Here is a 22,755-nt window from a genome sequence, read left to right as displayed (position 1 = left end):
TTTTATGTCCTTCAAACTTGGACTAGATGTAGATTCATTATTGAAATGAAATGCCACAACGACAACATTACATTTGAATGATACATACGATTTGGGTATTATACGTGATCATAAAATGCAATTTGTCTAATCCTCGCGGGGGGATTTAGTAAGACTGATATGGCAACAAAAATATTAGCCGTTTCTCTTCCTCAGTAAAGATAGGAAATAGAGTTCTTAGAGCACTCCGTTCTTAGAGCACTCTAGGTGAGTTTTATCTCTAAGCTGCAGGAGCCAAACGTTTACAGGACCACGGAGTGAGATGGAAGTTGGGGTTTACCTAAATTCATTCATAAGACATACTACAATGTCTTGGACTTAACCAGGTGTCCTGAATCTGTGAGACATGCATGGGTTTATTCACTATAGATGCAAAAGTATGTGCACACCATTGAAATGAGTGGATTCGGCTATTTCAGCCACACCCATTGCTGACAGATTTATAGAATCGAGCACACAGCCATGCAATATCCATAGACAAACATTGGCAGTAGAATGGGCTTACTGAAGAGCTCAGTGACTTTCAAACATGGCACTGTCATTGGATGCCACCTTTCCAACAAGTCACTTCATCAAATTTCTGACCTACTAGAGCTTCCCCGGTCAACTGTAAGTGCTGTTATTGTGAAGTGGAAACGTCTAGGAGCAACAACGGCTCAGCCGCAAAGTGGTAGGCCACACAAGCTCACAGAACAGGATTGGCGAGTGCTGAAATGCGTAGTGTGTAAAAATCGTCTGTCCTCGGTTGCAACACTCACTACCGAGTTCCAAACTGCCTCTGGAAGCAACGTTCTCACAAGAACTATTAGTCGGGAGCTTCATGAAATTAATTTCCATGGCTAAACAGTCACACACAAGCCTAAGATCACCATGTGCAATGCCAAGCGTCTGCTGAAATGGTGTAAAGCTCGTGGCCATTGGACTCTGGAACAGTGGAAACGCGTTTAATGGAATGATGAATTGCGCTTCACCATTTGACAGTCCGACGGTTGAATCTGGGTTTGGATGATGCCAGGAGAACGCTACCTGCTCCGATGCATAGTGCCAACTGCAAAGTTTGATGGGGGAGGAATAATAATCTGGGGCTGTTTTTCATGGTTCGGGCTAGTCCACTTAGTTCCAGTGAAGGGAAATCTTAGCGCTACAGCATACAATGACATTCTAGACTATTCTGTGCTACCAACTTTGAGGCAACAGTTTGGGGAAGGCCCTTTCCTGTTTCAGCATGAAAATGACCCATTGCACAAAGAGTGGTCCAGTACTTGACTGTCCTGCACAGAGCCCTGACCTCAACCCCATCGTACACCTTCGGGGTGAATTGGAACGCTGACTGCTAGCCAGGCCCAACTATCAGTGCCCGACCTCACTAATGCTCTTGAAGCTGAATGGAAGCAAGTACCCGCAGCAATGTTCCAACATCTAGTGGAAAGCCTTCCTTGAGGAGTGGAGGATCTGTTATAGTTGGGGGGCCAACTCCATATTAATGCCCATGATTTGGAATGAGATGTTCGACGAGTGGGTGTCCACATGCTTTTGGTCATGTAGTGTATTAACATGTTTCCTGCAAATCCTTCCATGTGAGGGGGGAGGCTGTCACAGATTAAGACTGTACAAATGGAGCACTGAGGATTACTGCCGTGTGTAATTCTCCTCGTTAAATATAGCTGCAAGGTTTGGGTGCGTTCAAGTGTGGAGCATAACTCCATATTTTTCCTTTTTTTTTTTTTCCTGTTTCATAAACAATTTGGTTTTAATACATTGAAAATAACATCCAATACTTTATCTTTCGGCTATAACCTTTGCTTTATAGCATTTAAGAATACAAATAATTTGTAAAAGGAGTCAAGTCTATCGGCACTGTAAATGCAATCAAAAAAGTGGAACATTTCAGAACAGTCATTATTCTCTGTTATAAACTGGGTGGTTCGAGCCCTGAGTGCTGATTGGCTGACAGCCATGGTATATCAGAACGTATACCATGGGTTTGACAAAACGTTTATTTTTACTGCTCTAAATTCATTGGTAACCAGTTTATAATAGCAATAAGGCACCTGGGGGTTTGTGATATATGGCCAATTTACCACGGCTAAGGGCTGTGTCCAGGCACTCTGCGTTGTGTCATGCTTAAGTACATCCCTTAGCCGCGGTATCTTGGCCATATACCACACCTCCTTGTGGCTTATTGCTTAATTGTGTGGCATCTGTCTCCAATCACATGAACTTGCCATCGTGCATAAATGTATTTTGTCCCCTTACACCAAATGCGATCACGACACGCAGGTTAAAATATCAAAACAAACTCTGAACCAATTACATTAATTTGGGGACAGGTCGAAAAGCATTAAACATGGCAATTTAGCTAGTTAGCTTGCACTTGCTAGCTAATTTGTCCTATTTAGCTAGCTTGCTGTTGCTAGCTAATTTGTCCTGGGATATAAACATTGAGTTGTTATTTTACCTGAAATGCTCAAGGTCTTCTACTCCTACAATTAATCCACACATAAAACGGCCAACCGAATCGTTTCTAGTCATCTCTCCTCCTTCCAGGCTTTTTCATCTTTGAATTTATATGGTGATTGGCATCTACACTTTTACCACGACAACCAGCAAAACATTTCGTCTTTCAATCACCCACGTGGGTATAACCAATGAGGAAATGGCACATGGGTACCTGCTTCTATAAACCAATGAGGAGATGGGAGAGAAAGGACTGTCAGTGCGATCTGCGTCAGAAATAGAAAGGAGTTCTATTTTAGCACTTGGCATCGCAGACGCTCGCGAGCAGTGTGCGTGCAATAATTGAATAACATGGATTTCTAAATTTATTTTGAAACGCTTGCGCACGCGACGTGTCCAGTCTGGTCAGTATGTTAGGCATTTTTTTTTGGCGGGGGGCTGTAGGTGCTCACAATTTGTGTTGTTGTTGAAAATTACTACTTGATCAACAGTACTACTTCTAGTAGGAGTGGAAACATGAACGTGTTGTCAACGAGAGACTAGTTTCAATGCAAACATTTTCACTTGAGAACTACTGCACCAAACATCTTGGTGAGATGTAAAATTGTGCGACTAAGACTTTTTTATGACAGATTTCTTAATTCTGACTAATTTCAGGAAGTGTTTCTGGCTAGGGCTCCCGAGTGGCGCAGCGGTCTAAGGCACTGCATCTCAGTGCAAGAGGCGTCACTACAGTTCACTACTGTTCACACTACACTACGGTGCGAATCCAGGCTCTATCACATCCGGTTATGATTGGGAGTCCCATAGGGCGGCGCACAATTGGCCCAGCATCGTCCGGGTTTGGCCGGGGTAGGCTGTCATTGTAAATAAGAATTTGTTCTTAACTGGCTTGCCTAAAGGTAAAATAAAAAAATCATTAAAATGTTGTTGCTACGTTGTATTAGCAGGGACAAACAACAGTCATATTTCAGCCTTTTTCTTGTTTTTCAAGAAAAATATGCGAGGGAATAGGGAATATGCGAGCACAGACTGTCGCTTTACCTAGCCGATTCTTCTAGGAGCAAGCCGAACCTTTGTATGCAGACCCTTTATCCTCAGGTTTGACACTGACAGCTCACGCTCAATTGGTCAGTATTGACCTGCCAATCAGGAGAGAGGTCAGAAATGCCTTATCATCATGACAGAGGCATTATCTGCAATCAGCTTCTCGGGTTTCAGCTGTGTTCAATGAAGGCAGGTTCTCATGGCATGTCCTCTCTTTACTCAAGGCAGTATTAGCTCAGTGAGAGTTAGTTCTGACTGACCTGACAGTGTTTTTTAAACAGTTTCTTTTTCTTTCTTCCCAAATTGAAATGTTTAAATGCTCTCCAATCTACATGCAGCTTTGTTGAAGCTTGTTAATGAACTTAAAAAAGGAAGATCATCCATTCTGTCGTTCTTTGCTCCATTCAATTAATTTAATTAAATGTGTTTCACAGATTTTCCTGTGTTGACAAAAATACATTATGCCACAGGATTATCTAGCGTACCATGAAGGAAACATTAAATATCAATTACTCTGCATGGTGTTATCCTGCAGGCTTTGTGTGGAGTAAATGTAGACATGGAAAGGAAAGCAGGATTTTATGGGTAGAATTTAGCGCATTGCCATGCCTGAGCAGATAGAGCAAATTTTTTTTTGTGTGTGATTTTTTTACTTTACCTTTATTTAACTAGGCAAGTCATTTAAGAAAAAAAATCTTATTTTCAATGACGGCCTAGGAACAGTGGGTTAACCGACTTGTTCAGGGGCAGAGCGACAGATTTTTACCATGTCAGCGCGGGGATTCGATCTTGCAACCTTTCAGTTACTAGTCCAACACTCTAACCACTAGGCTACCTGCTGCCCCAGGGTTTTCTTAATATTTTCCTAATAAACAATTATTGAATGTCGTTTTGTTTATTTGTGGCCGTAGTGAAAGTACAGAAAAGCAACCTTCACCACTGGGAGCCCACTGCCAACTACAGCCACACCCAACACTGCAAGACATGGAGCAGTCCCAGCCACCAGCTCACCCAGCAGGACCACTGCAAATGTAAATTGGAATGTGTGAATATGCTGCTGGGTATAGTACAGTATATAGACTTTTTCTTGTTGCACGTATGTATTTTGAGTTGCTGTTGATCATCAGTATGATATCTGATATGATATCATTGACTTTGTATTAGCATCATATGTAGCCCACGTGGAGTTACAGGTCAAGTGGCGAGTTGCATTATTCTACCTTGAAGGGGATTTCTCTTTGCATTGGTTTGATGTTATGAGCATGTGTCCTTTCAGCTCTGGTGTGTGGTGGCTTCTCCCCTTCCTCTACAGCCACCTCAGGGTACAGCAGCAGTCAGGGCAGCAGCACCCTGCCCTGCCCCATCCCCCCCGTCGCCCCCACAAGCCCCCACAGCACTACACACAAGAGATGCCAGCGGAGTAAGGAGCACAAGAGCTCACGTATGTGGATTGTTTTTTTTCATGTGAATTCATACCAGCGTTTTATAATAGTCTGAGAATTTACCCGGCCTCCCCTCGTCAAAGTGGTGACCGCTCTGATGACGGATCACTGACGTAGACTGACTGATGGAAAGACTGATAGCTGACTCACTCTCTTCTTTTCACTCTCGAACACTCACTTTCCCTTTCTCTCTCTCGCGCTCTTTTCACTCTAACCATTTTCTTCTTTCTCTCTTCCTCCTATCCATCCAACCCCCCTACCAGTGTCCCTATCATCCAGCTCAGTGGGCCCTGGGGGTCAGGTTGTTCACGTGGAGACCAGCGAGGTCGTCCTGAGGGGGGATCCACTCCTAGGGTTTGGGGTTCAGCTGCAGGGGGGTGTCTATTCCACAGAGACCCTGTCCGCTCCCCCAGTCATCCGCTTCATCGAGCCCGACAGCCCTGCCGAAAGGTGACCCACAAACACACAAAGAGATGCATGTGCGCACACGGCCTTCCACACAGAGACGCAAAGTGTGTTAGTCACTCAAGAGGATGGTGGGCCATCATCAGGAGTGATGAGGCGAGTCACTGCTTTCTCTGAGGAGTATTAATCTGGGTCTCCTACCTATCCCAAGACGTCAGTGTTCGATACACTGTGTCCTATCAATTCCATTAGCCACTTTGCTTTGATGTAATTGGAATACCTGCAGTGGTATTAGAATCTGTTTTTGTGAGAAGCATTCTAGTCTACTTTCCCGGTAGTTTATTTGTCACACCACACTTCAACACTCTTCATTTTGATCCTTGCATTTAATATCTGTTTATTGATTAAGGTAAAACGATACAGGCCAATTAACAGCGAGCACCGATTAGGCCAGTGTGTGGTCTCTCTCCATGTCTTGTAAGATGAATGGTAATGTCTGTATGAACCAGAGAAGGCCTTGTCCCCTGGGTGGTGTAATACCATTAAAAGGCTCCCGCCGTTGGGAGGGAGTGACTCAAGCAGAACGTCGTATTGTGATGTTCGCCTCAGCCCTGGCGCGAAGGTAAATGAATTGCAGGGGTTAGTGAATGAATCCTAGTTCACAGTGCTCCTATGTGTTTGTCCTGATCATTATGTGATCGTGGAAGTAAGTACGTGTCTGATTGTACAGTAGGAGTGTGGGTTTGTGGGTGCATGTGTGTTTGTGTGTGTGCGTAATGGAAGTGGTTTGGTGAAGTGTCTGCGCCCTTATTCAAGGTCAAGCAAGGTGAAGAGTCATTTCGTTATCAGAGAGATGATCGAGATTTGTTCAACTTAGGTGACATATTGATTCAATATTAGTCATTTTTTTCGGGAAAATAAGTTTACTTAAAGGTTTCCCATTGCTCAGAAGAAGACAGGCGGGACCAGTTAAAACAAATAAAAAATGTAACAAAATGAATTGATTGTGCCCTTCAGTGTCCTGACTCAGTGGATTGTTGATGGCAGTTGTCAGTGAAGAGTGTTGGTCCCATGTTTCATGAGCTGAAATCAAAGATCCCAGAAATGGTCCATATGCACAAAAACCTTAGTTCTCTCAGATTTTGTGCACAAATTAGTTTACATCCCTTTTTGTGAGCATTTCTCCTTTGCCAAGTTAATCCATCCACCTGACAGGTGTGCAATATCAAGAAGCTGATTAAACAGCATGATCATTACACAGGTACACCTTGTGCTGGGGACAATAAAAGGCCACACTAAAATGTGCAGTTTTGTCACAGAACCACAATGCCGCAGATGTCTCATGTTTTGAGGGAGCGTGAAATTGGCATGCTGACTGCAGGAATGTCCACCAGCACTGTTGTCAGATAATTTAATGTTAATTTCTCTACTATAAGCCACCTCCGACGTAGTTTTAGAGAATTTTGCAGTACTTCCAACTGGCCTCAAAACCACACCAGCCCAGGACCTCCACATCCGGCTTATATATCTGCGGGATCGTCTGAGACCAGCCACCCAGACAGCTGAGGAAACTGTGGGTTTGCACAACCAAATAGTTTCTGCACAAACTGTCAGAAACCGTTTCAGGGAAGCTTGTCTCCATGCTCGTCGTCCAAGGACTTGACCTTACTGCAGTTTGGCGTTGTAGCCGACTTCAGTAGGCAAATACTCATCTTCAATGGCCACTGGGCACGTTGGAGAAGTGTGCTCTTCACGGATGAATCCCGGTTTGAACTGTACCGGGCAGATGGCAGGCATCATGTATGGTGTCGTGGGCGAGCGGTTTGCTGATGTCAACGTGGTGAACAGAGTGCCCCATAGTGGCGGTGGGGTTAAGTTATGGGCAGGGATAAGCTACTGTCAACAAACACAATGCATTTTATTGATGGGAATTTGAATGCACAGAGATACCGTGATGAGATTGAGGCCCATTGTTGTGCCATTCATCCGCTGCCCTCACCTCATATTTCAGCATGATAATGCACAGCCCCATGTCGCAAGCATCTGTATACAATTCCTGGAAGCTGAAAGTGTCCCAGTTCTTCCATAGCTTGCATACTCACCAGACATGTCACCCATTGAGCATGTTTGGGATGCTCTGGATGACTGCGTGTTCCAGTTACCGCCAATATCCTGCAACTTCTCACAGCCATTGAAGAGTGTGACAACATTCCACAGGCCACAATCAACAGCCCGATGAACTCTATGTGAAGGAGATGTCACGCTGCATGAGGTAAATGGTGGTCACACCATATACGAACTAGTTTTCTGATCCACGCCCCTACCATTTTTTTAAAGATTTAAGGTGTGTATTCCCAGCCATGTGAAATCCATAGATTAGGGCCTAATGAATTTACTTATATCTGAAATCTACATGAGAGTAAAGAAAACAAGATGGATCTGTATATGTGTATTCGTTCCATATAACAGATTCATGGTATTAGTCAACATGGATAAGGTTTCTTATCGCTTTACAGCAGGACTATCATGGTCTCCGCTGAAAATGCTTTTTGGTTCCAGAGTTGGCTTAATCTGGGTCTGGGAAATGGGAAGGCCCGTAAATGAGAGAAGTATTGGGGAAAACAGTTCGTAACACCTGGTCATTTGGATAAATGTCTGTCTAGTCTAACTGTATAAAGGCCACATTCAGTATGAAAATTAGTTTTATATTTTCATCTAAAATATGCTGAATGCCACACACAATTACCCTTTTTCCTCTATTTTTATCTTCTAACTGCTTTGTGTTGTCAGATGTGGACTTCTGCAGGTGGGGGACAGACTCCTGTTAATCAACAGAATCCCTACAGAGAACGGAACACTGGAGGAAGCCAATCAACTACTGCGAAATGCAGCTTTGGCCAATAAGGTCACTCTGGAGGTCGAGTTTGATGTAGCAGGTATAGCCTTTTTATTTTCTTTAACGTTTGTTTATCAAAGTTGGAAATGGCATCGCCTTTTATCCATTCATATTTTAGCCAGAGCGACTTTAGGTAGTGCATTCATCTTAAGATAGCAAGGTGAGACAACCAGATACTGTATCACAGTCATAGTTAGTACATGTTTCCTTAATATGAGTTAAAAGGACAGTCTGAATTTGTGTTATTTATGCTTTAATCAATCTGTTCATTTCATGTTTTTGTTCCCAATTAGAATCAGTGGTTCCAAGTAGTGGCACGTTCCATGTGAAACTGCCCAAGAGGAGGGGAGTAGAACTTGGCATCACAATCAGTGGTGAGAATACCAGATGCGAACAGCAGGGGGCGACGTAGCCCAACATTAGAATCCTTGGCCTTCATATCAATTCAATCTCAATTCAATTCAAGGGGCTTTATCCTTATGGGAATCATACGTTAACATTGTCAAAGCAAGTGAAGTAGATAATATACCAAAGTGAAATAAACAATACAAATGAACAGTAAACATTATACTCAAAGTTCCAAATGAATAAAGACATTACAAATGTCATATTATGTATATATACAGTGTTGTAACAATGTACAAATGGTTAAAGTACAAAAGGGGAAATAAATAAGCATAAATATGGATTGTATTTACAATGGTGTTTGTTCTTCACTGGTGGACCTTTTCTTGTGGCAACAGGTCACCAATCTTGCTGCTGTGATGGCACACTGTGGTGTTTCACCCAGTAGATATGGGAGTTTATCAAAATCGGGTTTGTTTTCGAATTCTTTGTGGATCTGTGTAATCTGAGGGAAATATGTGTCTCTAATATGGTTTTACATTTGGCAGGAGGTTAGGAGGTGCAGCTCAGTTTCCACCTCATTTTTTGGGCAGTGTGCACATAGCCTGTCTTCTCTTGAGAGCCAGGTCTGCCTACGGCGGCCTTTCTCAAAAGCAAGGCTATGCTCACTGAGTCTGTACATAGTCAAAGCTTTCGTTAAGTTTGGGTCAGTCACAGTGGTCAGGTATTCTGCCGCTGTGTACTCTCTGCTTAAGGCCAAATAACATTCTAGTTTGCTCAGTTCTTTTGTTAATTACTTGACACATTGGAAATAATTATCTTTTTGTTTTCTCATGATTTGGTTGGGTCTAATTGAGTTTCTGTCTCTCTCTCTCTGTGGATCAATGCTCTGTGATCCATGACTGGTCTCTTAGACTGAAAGCTACTGCCTAATTATGTCTGATGAGTAATGGTGGTCTAATGCAAGCATTTATCATCAACTCTTTCACACTTTAACAAGCCTGGAAAAACAAAGGACAGAAATTCTCTGTAAGCACAGAGAGGATTTTAGGGAAGTGATACCACATATACTGAAGGTAGTAGTAGGGCAAGCCAACGGTGAACGTGTTATATATGCAATGATGTGGGACTGTTGTGGGTGGGTGCACTAAAGTGGAGCATGCATGTATCCAGAGCAAATGAAAATAATGTGGGCTACAGGTAACTACTGATCCATGTGATTTCTATTCCCTGCTATTATCACTGTGGATGTTATTAACGTTTCATGTAACGGTGTCTCTGTCTGAACAGCAAGCAAGAGACCCGAAAAAGCTCTCATCATCTCTGACATCCGAAAAGGAAGCATAGCCCACAGGTATGTCCCACATCCCAATCACATGGGGAGTCAGGCTGATACGCAAAGAGACATCCAGTTTTTAGATGACTCGAAACGAATGACGTGCTTTACTGCCTCTGTTCTGGTGTTAGCTAAGTCTGAAATGCAGTGATACTAGTCATGAGCAGGAGTTATTCCTCACCATGTGACCTTACCAGGAAAAACAGGGCCCTGGTAATAGTATCTTTAAGATGCAAAGCGAATGCCAGGTACAAACAGACAAGTAATCACTTGATGTTTCATCTGGTTTAATTTGCTGCCCTCCTCTCCCCTGCCTGCTAATAGGACAGGCACGTTGGAGCCAGGGGACAGGCTGCTGGCCATCGACAACGTGCGTCTGGAGAACTGCACCATGGAGGACGCCATGCACGTGCTGCAGCAGGCAGAGGACATGGTCAAGCTCCGGATCCAGAAGGACGAGGATAACGCTGGTAGGATGAACACAGAGTCATGCTTCAACAATAAAGATGCAGTGTTGCGCGGAGAGGTTGGTTGAAAGTACAGATTTCTGTCCAGTGAGGTTGAATTCCCTAATGCACACATCTCCAGACTGTATCAAAACATCGCTGTCTATTTACCGAGTATGAACAAACATCATTACATACCATTTGTCATAAGAAAGTTCATGTGGTTGTGATGTAAGTGCCCACTGTTTTCGCACATTTTTATATAAAATACCATCTGAAAAAGAACTGTAAAATGAAGTATAGAGTGTCATGGTGCTTTGATTTGTCAAGTGGCCTGTTTTTACATGTTTCATTTGTGACTCATGTCTGATGTGTGCTAGCTAGTGTGGAATTTATTTTTTGGTCCAATTTATCCCTTATGTAATAACTGTCATATTTGTACTGAGCATGTGTGGTTATGCGCTCTCTCTCTCTCCCTGTCAGATGAGCTAGAGATGTCTGGTTCCATTATCTACACAGTGGAGCTGAAGCGTTACAGCGGCCCGCTGGGTATTACCATCTCAGGCACAGAGGAGCCTTTTGACCCTATTGTCATCTCAGGCCTCACCAAGAAGGGCCTGGCTGAACGGTGAGAGGGTTGGGGTTCAGGTGTCAGGGGCATGAGGTTGGCGCTCCTATTATAAGAGTGGTTCGAGGTGATGAGACTATAGGGAAGATCTCAATTGCATACTCCTCGCGTCCTCTCCCCTCTGACCTTCTCCTCTAATGGGTTTTGAGAAGGAGGCGAGGAGAGAGGACACGATGAGTATATCATTGATATTCTCCCGTAGACTGGCTCCATAGGTGTCAAAAGCCTTTCCTTGTCTCCTCTGCTTCATCTGTACTGTATGTATAGACAGGCTGTAGGTGAAAGCAATATGGAGGATGCCTACCCGGGATCTGTTTTCTGTCTGGATTTTCTGTACAATTCTTTAATAGATAGATCTATAATATATAGATAGTCGAAGCCTCTTTAGACGGTTGGACTATTGAGATGCACCTCGACTCTACTATTATGGTTGTGATTTACGGTTGAAATAAGGACCCGACAAACTGTGATTTTTGCCACACCCTCAAAGCCACACTGTGTAAAATTTGTCAATAAACAATAGCTGTCTGGTCTGTTATTTGCTTAATCAGCTCTTTGCTACTCTCTCACCAAACTGGTTGCCTCATTGCCGCAACCATACAGAAAAGCCTCTGAAACACAGAAGGAGCTATCATCACACTGATATCCTTTATCGCCTTCTTATTAGAGCCCAACCATATATCGTTTCACCAATATTATCAGCTGATGATATTCGATAAATAGGATGAAAAAGGAAAATATGTAAAAAAAAATAAAAATAATAATCTATTGTATTGTTACGGTTAGGAGGCTCAAACACTAGAGCTGTGTTCGAATAAGTATACTACGTACTTAATGAGTATATACTACATACTATATACTATTAGTTCATTTTAGTATACTATAAACAGTCTCTTTTCAGTTGAGCGTCCTAGCTCTTCTCCTCTCTACGGGAAGTTGATGTTGTTGCTATGCAACCTCTTGCTAGCTAGTTAGCATGACAAATGACTTGTTAGACATTTTACGACTTCGGGTGGGTTCTTAAATTCAATCTGGAGTGCCAGAGTGTGCTCGTAAATTCAGAGCGTTTCGCTCTCGGAGCGCATACTGGACGCTCGGGAGTAGGGTTGATTTGAGTGTTCTGACACCCAAGCTAACGTTGGCTAGCTTTCTAGCTACTTCCAGGCACAAATGAGCCTACTGATCATTTTACTCGCCCTAGTAGAGCTGGTTAGGCAGTTTTCATGTTATCCATAGCGTGGGTGAATGTAACTGTGCTGTTGGCAACAATTGAATTACGTCTGCCATATTCAACGGGTGTTGAGCGCTCATGAATTCATTATTCTGTGCTCTGGTACACTCAGACGAGAGTGCTCTGAAAGCGAATTTTTGAAAGCATCCGAATGTCCATTGAGAACGCACAACGACTATATCGTTTAGCTAAGCTAAGAATGGCGGGAATAATCAAGTCAATAAACGTTGGGTAGTTAGCCTGTAGTTAATATACTAGCAAGTTTGACGTGTAAGTAGCCAACTAACGTTAGGTAGCTGGCTAACATACCGGTACATACTGCTGTATTGATATGCTATGTGGTTCTTAAGGATAGTGTAGCTAACAATTTGTCAGCCAACATAACGTGTAAGGTAATTTATTTGAAAAGTAATTTATTACATTGCTCAACGTGTTCTTAACATTTCTTGTAATTAGTTAAAGCAATGAATTTGTATCGTTGTTACTTCGGCGGCTCATATTTTCTGCCATTTTCTTCAAATCTGAAAACAATGTGAAGCCACTGCCATTTCCTGAAGAATTGCATTATGGGCCCTAAAGTATGGAAATAGTGTCCTTTGCGTGTATAATTCAAATTTTGGCGAATGTAGTACGACATCCGGGAACTTCTGGCATACTAACTATATCCATACTAGGACTAATAAGCATTCTATACACTCAATTCACGTCACAAATAGTACGGTTAGTGTGGTTAGTATGAGTATTCGAACACAGCTAAGGTTTCCACAGGATAGCAGGAAGTCGCTTTCTCAGCAAAACCTCTCACAGACCTAGCCTGGTTCCAAACCTGTAAGTTATGTGCTTCAGGTAAGAGAACAGAGCTGTGAAGTAGTGACTGCTTAGCTGCAGTGTTTTTCCCCTACCCTTAGTGTTGGCACACAAAACTAAAAAGTATTTGCATTTTGTCACTAGACAAGTTCATACACTTGTTTAAGGGCGTTACAGCATGTCATTCGAGCTGTTATTCCCGTCCTCTATGCCCAAGTTGGTTTTAGGTGGTTTGAACAACCAATTACCTTCTTGTTTACTTATCTTATCTAATGTTTGTAATAGGCTTGATATGTATATCTGTTGTCTCATGATACCCTGGGAAATGACAAGGGGCGTCTTCCTTTGAAGGAATACAAATATTATTTGTCATATTGTCTTCTGTCTGTAGGACTGGTGCCATCCATATAGGGGACCGTGTCCTGGCCATCAACTGTGTGAGTCTGAAGGGGAAACCCCTGAGTGAGGCCATCCATCTACTCCAAATGGCCGGAGAGACTGTCACCCTTAAGATCAAGAAACGCCAAGACGGTATGTACTACTGTTGTTAAGTTTGTTAATCAAGTTGCTTTCAAAAAAAAGTATGCATGGAAGGGCATGCCGAGCCTTGTATTTGTTAGAAGAGTTTCATTGACATAAATACATGACATTTCATTACGTTGAGTTAGGATTCTGTCTTGACTTTCCATTCACTGTCTCTCTCTGTTCCCATGCAGAATCGGATGGGCAGCAGATGTCGGAGCAGGCAGGATTCCTGAGCGACACAGACGATGAGCTGACTGACTCCCAGAAGACCAGTAAACACTCAGGGGTGTACTCTGCCACCGGGCCCAGCGTGTACTCTGCCGTGAGCTCCTGGGACGGTTCCGGCATCGACACTGGCTACGGCAGCCAAGGTGAGGACAGAACACGGCCACACAGTCATTACCAGTTTAGACAAACAGCTTAGGCCACTTTAGACGATTGCTATTCTCACATGACTGTCCTGAAATCAGTTGTTAGGGGTGGGTAGAATGTTATCATGTGTATTTATGTTTGTTTTTGTCCTTTGTGTTCAGGAACGTATCTCCACAGAGCTGCAGATTTGACCTTCCAGCCTAATGAGTGGAGACGCACCAAACCGACCCGGACTCACCTCACCTCCACTGGCCTTACCGCCCTTACCCACCACTCCCACCTCTACGATGGGAGATACGATGAGGATGACTGGGATACGGCTGCTGGGTGAGTGCCTACTTCAGGCGAGAACAATGGATTAGCAGCCTGGTTCCGGGTCTGTTTGTGCTTTATCCTACTCTTAAAGCACATGCAGATCTGGACATGGCAAATGGATTTGATCATATCAAATCAAATTCTAAGTCACATGTGCCAAATACAATTCACCTTACAGTGAAATGCTTACTTACAAGCCCTTAACCAACAATGCTTTAAGAAATTTTAAGAAAACTATGTGTTAAGTAAGTGTAATAGGTAATAGGTATAATAATTTTACATCAAACAATGTTCAATATTGTGGCTTTCAATGTTGTTATTTTTTCCTTTTCATCTTCAAGTATGCCTTCTGTATGCCTCCGTTGATGTATGTAAGCAATGAGCAACATTAACAAGTTTGGTTTAGTCTAAAACTCAATATGTATTGATTCACTGCCAGCTATCAATTTGTAAAGTGAATCCAAGAAATATGCAATTTTTCTCTAAATCCCCACAGTTGTTTCATTCATCCATGTTGTCATGCTTCGTCTATCTGTGCTTTTTCTCTCTTTCTCAGGTATTCTCTCTCTAATCTGCTTTACTAACTGCCCGTGAGGTTCCTGGTGTTTCACATAAACACATATTTTTCTCTGTTGCTTCTGTCTTCACCAAACCTGTCCGTCTAAAGCACCCAAAGGCCCAAATAGACACACACCTGTTCCTTGTCTTTTGCCTCACTCTTGACTCATCACTAGATTTTTTTCTCAACTTGTGACCTTCACCGCCACAAATGGTCAACTCTTAAAGGCTTTTTGTGTGGCCGAACTTTTAAACTGTGAACTATCTGCATGAAGGCTCTGTCTGTTCTAATGGAATACACTGTTTTGCGCCTTCTACTGTGATAGTGAGAGAGTTAACGCTTGCCCTCCCTGAGGCCTGAAAGGTTTTTAAAGGACCTCTCCGCGACGCAGTGCGATGCAGTGTAATGCCCACTGCTTTGCAGGCCACACCCGTTTCAAACCAGAAGCAGGCATCCCCAGTCCCAGAACAGCAAGGCTCCTCTCATGTTCTGGTTACTGCGTTGTCATAGATACGCCAGCCCCCCTCGTTGCCATGGCACCCTGAACCAGGAGAACACATTCTGGTCCCAGGCCCTGCAGGACCTAGAGACCTGCGGCCAATCAGAGATACTTAGGGACCTGGAGGTAGGCTACATCTCCCTCCCATCTGTTTCAATCTGCTACTAAATGAAGCAATACAAAAGTCTGATTGTCTAGACAGTCCAGACACCTGCTGCCACTTTTTCTATTCAGTCAAGCTGTGTGTGGATAGGTACGTGCGTGCAATATATTAAGTTATTTCCTTCACATGCCCATCATTTTGTTTTCTCCCAGGCGTCCATGACAGGCAGCACTCTTAGCCTGTATCTGGCGTCCCAGGAAGACTCAGTGCTACAGAGCACAATCAGTCCTGTGAAGAGGGGTCCCATCCATGACGAGCCCAAAACCAAAGGCAACCTGCAGAGGTCCAACAGGACCAGGGACACACCCCCCAGAGGGAGAGGAGAGACCCAGGAGACAGCCCTGGAACTACTGAAGGTGCATAGCAGGGTGGGAGGGGGCATCTCAATTCAGTTCCTATTCATGGACTGACAAATTATTGGATTTTCAGTCCACTTCATGAACTTACTGACTTGAAATGCAAACTGATATCAACCCCTGGTCCGTGGGGAATGATGTGGATTTGATTTCCAATCCAATCCATGCTTAAAGCATGGATAGCTACCATATGATCGACCGAGTATGCAGACAACCCTGTGAAGCTATTGATCAGTGAACTGTAGCCTGACCCTGCTCCACATTTATGTGATAATGCCCTTGAAGCCGGTGTTTGGAGCATATATTGGAACAGGTATTGTTAAGCCTGAAACAAAGTCAAAACCGTACACATATGTCCTCCAAACACCGGCTTCGAGGACATTACCACTTTCATACTGGTTACCAACATATTCACATAATGATTGACATACTTTCATAAACGTTATTTTGATGAATTTAGTCATACTTTTTCATCCTTCCACCATATATAGTCCCGACACAAATCTAGGGTTTCTACCCAAGCAGGCTGGTTGTTCTTTCTATCATTTCGGTTGCTAGATGCGCGACCCAGTCGTTCAGGCTTTTCGTTCTGTATCTATGGACGCGACCCAGTCGTTCGTTCTAGATGTTCCATTGCCATACTGGCTGGCAACGTTCTTATCACTTTCTAGCTAGCCAACTACGGCTATCTTAATCGCGTCAAACAGTGCAGCCAGAATTATAACAGTAGCTGCATTTGTTTAATCTGTTTTCTAGTGACATTTATTTGGTTACGTCCATAACAATGAGCTAATGAGGCGCGATTTCGCCTGGCATAGAAAACGTGCTCTCTCGTCAGGACACGGTTGTTCAGAGGAGCTAGCCAACAATACAGCTAACACAATCACTTCAAACTGAAGCTGGAAAGACCGCAAACTAGCTGCAGCTTCGTTTTTCAATTGATAATTCTTTGTTTATGTCCATACATATGATGCCAGCTGATTCATGATTTCAACTGGCTGAGAAACGCAGCCTGTCTGTCTCGTCCCGACTCCCGACACTTTCATCACCATGGGACAGCTGGAGATCGGAATTTGAATATTGAAACAATGTGGCAGATGTCGGAGAGACAGACGGCAAGGTTTATACGAATCTCCGCTGTTGAAAACGAAATGTTAGTCTAAAAGAAACGGGAGATAATGTCGACATGCTTTTTATGGTGGAGATCAAGTGTATAAATTGCCTGGCTGGGCTGATGAGACAGTGGATTGCGGCAGTCAGATGGAACAGAGTAAATAGGCATTTTTAACGTCATAGATTTAGCTAGTGGTAACTTGTGGAATTGACACCGGCTGGAATGCGTTTTTTAACCAATCAGCCTTCAGGATGAGAACCACCCGTTGTATAATATGGCACAGGGAGAACATGCCTGTTGGGTTCAATTCATATCTTACCCTGAGCCTCACCCTTCACTAACTGAACCTCGGGCTACCCTGCCCATCACTGGAGTGTATCTGGACTCAGTCAATGCCAGGCCAGTCAGGACATGCAGTGTTTGGGATAATAGATAACGAACATAACACTGCACACTGAACCTGCTCATTATAATGTAGTGCACTATCTCTTGGTGTTGTGAGCGCTATTGTCCCCTCGCCACATGCCGTGACCCCACTGCATGTACAGTACAGTCTGTTCTATTGTGCTGCGGTGTACTGTTGCGTTAGGAAGTGGAATTGAATAAGGGCACAAGCACTTAGTAACTGAATCTAACCACGCCTTTAAAAACAAACATGAATTGCAGGTGGAATACACCGGAGGCTGCTGAGGGGAGGACGGCTCGTGATAATTGCTGGAATGGAATGGCCTCAAACACAAGGACACTATGTGTTTGCTGTGTTTGATAGCATTCCGTCTATTCCGCTCCAGCCATTACCCCAAGCCCGTCCTCCCCAGTTAAGATGCCACCAACCTCCTGTAATTGAGTGATTGTTGATATTGGTATAATTTCCTCTGACAGCCAACGTGTTTGAATGCAGTTCCATAGCTAATCTGCGTCATTGACATTGCTAAACCATATCGTAACTCACTTATTAGCCTGTGGCGATATGTGACCTGTAAAGCCCAATTCTCATGACTTCCGCAAGAATGGCAGTGCGCCGAGCGAGCCATTATTTTTCAACGGAGGCGTCGTTGTGAGGGTTACGGAGAGCTAGGCCTTGGGGGTCAGCGCCATAACGCTCAGAGTTGACGTAAATGTACACCCCGCACTGTTCCCGGACCCAACGGAGAGCTTGGCAACTGACACGGATCAAGTGAATGTGCCTTACTGTCTGTTCTATAGGTGACCCTGAGGAAGGACGCAGACCGTGGAGACTTTGGCTTCAGTGTGTCAGATGGCTTCCTGGACAAAGGCATCTACGTCAGCATGATCCGACCAGATGGTCCTGCCGACCAGGCCGGGTTGAAACCCTATGACCGCATTCTGCAGGTACACACATTTGTTCAACTCACATTTTGAAATAATCTGCTATTAATACTGTGTGTCTTTGTTATGTTGAACTGAACGCTCCTGTCCCAGGTGAACAGAGCGAGGGCCAGAGACTTTGACTGCTGCCTGGCTGTTTCTCTCATCACTGAAGCAGGAGACAGCTTGGACCTGGTCATCAGCAGAAACTCCCTGGCACAGGCAGATAATGGGCCACCTCAGGACTGCGAGGACCCTTCTGACTCCCTGTTCAGCTTCCTACATTATAGGACCAATAGTATCGCCCTGTGACAAAGGTGCAGGGGGGAGGTAATGGATAATAGCACATTCAAATGGTGTTACACATTATACCATGTGACATGTAGGCACTGCACGTCTCACGCGCTGGTTTTGTTTTGTTATATCTCTTGTACATAGACACAGAATCACATTCACATGTGAGAATACATGTGTACGTGAATAAACACACAGTCAGTCACTAATTCACACTCCCACACACATACATTTGCTGTGACCAATGTTAGTCACTGTGTTCATGTGATCTAGAGCGGAGAAGGCTCAGTCAGGCTTCTGGGGCTGTTCGGGCAGAACCACATGTAGTTAGGTAACAGCGTCTGACTCAGCCTGCTCAACTCGACAGAAATCCCAGAGAAACAAACACCCACTTCCCTCTCAGAGAAGGTGTGTTCGGGATACAGCACCACCACAGTGTTTTTTTTCAGTTTTTGTTCAACAAAAAGAAAAGTTAAATGTGTGCAATTGTGACACTCTGTGACCTCTTGCTGGGGGATGGTGGAGTTGCACGTACACACACATTTGACACACGAACGTGCGCACATGTGGGTGTTCGAGGAGTCCAGGCATGCTGTGCTGGACTATTATTTTAGCCATGTCTTGGCTGGCTGCCCTTTCCTTCCCTTCAGCCCGACCTGGCCAGCGAGCCCCCCTCACTGTTAGCGCCACAAAATAGGTAGAATGCTAAGCTGGCATTCACTGTTACTTGCCAAGTATTGCAGACATTTCTATTTTAGATACCCCACTCTCTGTCCTAAAGTCTAAAATGTTTGTGAAAATTGATTTGGGTCCAAGTTTTATGGGCGTCACGTGAAGACAAATACTTACCAAGGCCTTTTTTTATCACTCCTTTGTTGTTGCAGAATGTTTCTTTTTTCTTGTTACATTTCTCACACCATGTTATTAGCTACTGGATAGACTGAGCAGACAATTGTCATTCATTACTTTTTGGGATCAGCGTTTTTGTTTCAAGGTTCTTGTCAATGGTTTTACGTAATCGAGTTCACCATCTTTCTGAAACCAAACCACACACCGTTTGTGCTTGTCTGCACTAGTAAGGTCACCTAAATCAGATTCGTGCACTAGAATTGACATGCTTTATCACTCAATATTTAAATGTATTATACAACTAATGGGGATAATGTCACAGTCGTTGTTTTGAAAAGCTGTGTCACACTCTAAAGGAGTGTTCCTTGTCATTAAAACATAGTATTCTGATTATGTTCCGGGAGCTCACTTTTCTCCTACACCTCTTTAAAATTGTACCCTCAGTATCAGCATATCTTGTGAGGCCAGGGGTTTTTCCTGACTAGAAAAACCTCATGGCTTTAGTCCTATGCAAACATGTTTCAGAAGGCATTACACCAGAGGTACTTACAGTACAGTATCAACTCTCAGGTGTACAGTGGTTTCTCTACAAAAACCCTCATAAGTGAATCACATCCCCTGACAAATGTGGAACGAAATACCTTTCAATTGAGATGATGAATGATTTCCTTTTAAACCCATTTTAATGTATCTGCTGAGTATTAGCCCTCAACACTCCATAGGGTATGGACTTGGATTAGAGAGTATTTCCCCCAGCTTCCATGGCTGTTTCTCCCTCCCATCATGGTAAGCATAAACATGTAGCTATAGGATTTAATGTCCCACCCATAGAAAGCTTGCATTGTTCACAAGGGGGAATTTTAAAGCTTTTCTCTGCTGAACAATTGCCATCTTCTGTCCTGCTCAGTCAGATAGAACCTTCTCCAGAGCTGTTCCCATTTAATCATGCCATTATGTTTTTATAAAGCTCTTACGTAACACGTCTCGCCCTGGCCTGCTTACCAAGTTGCCTCAGTGGAAATACGATTTGTTTCTTGTCATGTAATGGCTGGGGAAGAGATGTGAGACAGAGTCATGCTGTCCCGTTCAGGACTCAACTCACTGCTTTTTAATCCTCAGAGAGGAAACATGTTTTGAGAATGTTTTTTATGTTGCTCTCATACTGTCACACGTTTGATACAGATACCCATTTTTGGTTTTATTTTGTTTTATTTGAGGTGGTTCTGAGTTTTATTCAGTAAAGTCTATACAACATGGTCTCCCTTCCTAAGTACAGTGTTTTTATTTGAACTGACGTTCTGCATATGTGGTTTTGTATGTAAGATGTGACTTAGTGCAGTATCTGTTTTCTGTACAGTTCTTCTGTTTACATTGTCCCCCAGCTGCATCCAAGCATAGCTATTTAAGTGGTGGGGGGGCTGAAGGAAATTGGTTTGTAAGATGTTATTGGATTCTTGAGTGAGAGATGTTTTTCCTGCTTTTTATGAAAATAAAGATCTGAGGAAAGTCTTTTTTCTTTCTTGAATTCTTCTATGATAGCCATTTATCTTTGCCCAGTCTACCTTTGGACATTAAGCAAAGGAAGGTTTGCAGAAAGAACATGTCCTGAAACATATAGTTAAATCATGATTTCATGCATATTTCTACCAAGAAAGACCTTGCTCCAGCCAGATTTGGCCAGCCTCCCCTAACACTGTCGATCCCAGGTAACAAGCTGGCCATAAATCTACAATGGTCTCAGTCCCGCCACCCTCACTTCTCTGTAGATGTGACCATCACGTCTTTGTGGGTGAGGTGTCAACATGGTTTTCACTTGCCTAGAAGGGACACCTAGGATCATTTACCAGAAATGTCAATGCAGGTTTGTCAAACTAGTGTATTATATTATATTTCCTCGCTTTAGAAATTTGCAAAAGTTAGTCCTCTATCCATCGATTTCAACATTTTCGGTGCGCCCTGACTTTCTTGATTTCATTTTGAGGACCTTTAGCAAGCTGGATAGAGTGAAGAGACTATATACAATAGGTCTGTTATCACATCCACAAGGTATATGTTTTTTAACTAGCCACCTGTGGGACGGATTGAAAAGACTATCTTTGACACCCCTGTGTCAATGTAAGGCCGAAGCAAGGGGGCAAAGGAAGATTCAAGCTCAAATAATTATAATTGGCTATTTTGGGGGGTGGAGTGCAAGTTGTATTGTGATTCATTGAAGCAGCACTTGCTCAACAAAACAGTATTGATAATGAAGGTGACGGGAAGATGAGCAGTGATGCTATGTTCCTTTCAGTATTAATCAGGTATTAGATTACTCAAGGTAACTCATCACAAATTTCACTAAACGCACATGTTCCTGCCCTGGTGACAGGGTCAGAGTTTTCCCCAACACCAGATGGACTTCTCAACTGTTCAATGTCTCTGTCTGCCATTCCAAGGTGTCACCTTGTACCTTTTAAGGTGACGCTAAAATGTCCATTTTGGCTAACACTACATGGATTAAACTAATGGAGGCACGTTTCAATAGGCATGACGTCTCTGTTTCTAATCTGTTGGAAGTTAAATTTCAGTTTGTGACAAAACAAGCAAGTATAGTGTTGAGTCACTGTACCATCTAAACCACTGTGAAATATATTTTCCATAACCAATAATATTGTATTTGCAGCTGTTTGAAGCTGTTTAAAGTAAAATATGGAAAACACATACTTCAGTATGGGAAGCATAGAAATAGTGGACATAGAACAGATCTATCGCTTCTTAGACTTGCTTTCAACGAGAATGATATCTATAACACATTTCTATGTGAATTTGGTTGGGTCGCCGTTGTGGCCAGGCGTAAGTGGTCTGTGAGTTGTCATTTTGATGGGGTGTGTGAATACAGTTTATTCAAATTTGAGTTTGAGTTTATTTTTACAGGGACAGTGCACATTAATCAACGTTTCAGTAAAAGTGCCGGTTTTAGCCAGCCGGCTAATTTTCAACCGCAGTCCCTGGGCAGGTTATTAAAAACAATTACAATATAGACAATAGCAACATAGAACAAGACATAGCATACAGACATAGCAACATAGGACAAGCAAGACGTAGCATACAGACAGAGCAACATAGAACAAAAAGCAGTAAGACAAAATTCATAAAAGCAACGAAGTGTTTCCACACCTCACAAGTTACAGACAACAGACATGGAAAGCGGCAACACACAGCTAGGGACCATGTTCACAAATCTGATTGACCTTTAGCCATGTCTTCAAGCATTTTGTGAAAGTGTGATATGTGGTGCAGTTATGTGTGTCTGATGGCAGTG

The 22,755-nt window shown here is 43.2% G+C and overlaps 1 protein-coding gene across 4 annotated transcripts in view; it reads left to right on the top strand.

Moving 5' to 3' along the window:
• The window catches only part of LOC129830458 (glutamate receptor-interacting protein 2-like), a 54,483-nt gene extending 33,520 nt beyond the window's left edge, over nucleotides 1–20,963 (top strand). For 2 of the 4 annotated variants that reach the window (XM_055893043.1, XM_055893045.1), the window contains exons 10-24: nucleotides 4,455–4,574; nucleotides 4,820–4,984; nucleotides 5,249–5,435; nucleotides 8,181–8,326; nucleotides 8,580–8,660; nucleotides 9,922–9,985; nucleotides 10,292–10,437; nucleotides 10,897–11,041; nucleotides 13,471–13,610; nucleotides 13,796–13,975; nucleotides 14,138–14,303; nucleotides 15,361–15,475; nucleotides 15,665–15,868; nucleotides 18,189–18,335; nucleotides 18,426–20,963. In XM_055893043.1, the coding sequence (XP_055749018.1) occupies nucleotides 4,455–4,574; nucleotides 4,820–4,984; nucleotides 5,249–5,435; nucleotides 8,181–8,326; nucleotides 8,580–8,660; nucleotides 9,922–9,985; nucleotides 10,292–10,437; nucleotides 10,897–11,041; nucleotides 13,471–13,610; nucleotides 13,796–13,975; nucleotides 14,138–14,303; nucleotides 15,361–15,475; nucleotides 15,665–15,868; nucleotides 18,189–18,335; nucleotides 18,426–18,623 (2,204 nt within the window). In that variant the 3' untranslated portion in view covers nucleotides 18,624–20,963. Of the gene's footprint in view, nucleotides 1–4,454; nucleotides 4,575–4,819; nucleotides 4,985–5,248; nucleotides 5,436–8,180; nucleotides 8,327–8,579; nucleotides 8,661–9,921; nucleotides 9,986–10,291; nucleotides 10,438–10,896; nucleotides 11,042–13,470; nucleotides 13,611–13,795; nucleotides 13,976–14,137; nucleotides 14,304–14,847; nucleotides 15,334–15,360; nucleotides 15,476–15,664; nucleotides 15,869–18,188; nucleotides 18,336–18,425 lie in introns of those variants that run through there. The other 2 variants (XM_055893044.1, XM_055893046.1) reach the window with 2 other exon arrangements.
• Nucleotides 20,964–22,755: the final 1,792 nt, after the last annotated feature.

This window comes from Salvelinus fontinalis, chromosome 31 (assembly GCF_029448725.1).
Source record: "Salvelinus fontinalis isolate EN_2023a chromosome 31, ASM2944872v1, whole genome shotgun sequence".
In the NCBI taxonomy this organism is placed as follows: domain Eukaryota; kingdom Metazoa; phylum Chordata; class Actinopteri; order Salmoniformes; family Salmonidae; genus Salvelinus; species Salvelinus fontinalis.
Note: the sequence above shows the minus strand (reverse complement) of the source record. Positions and strands in the feature narration are given on the sequence as shown.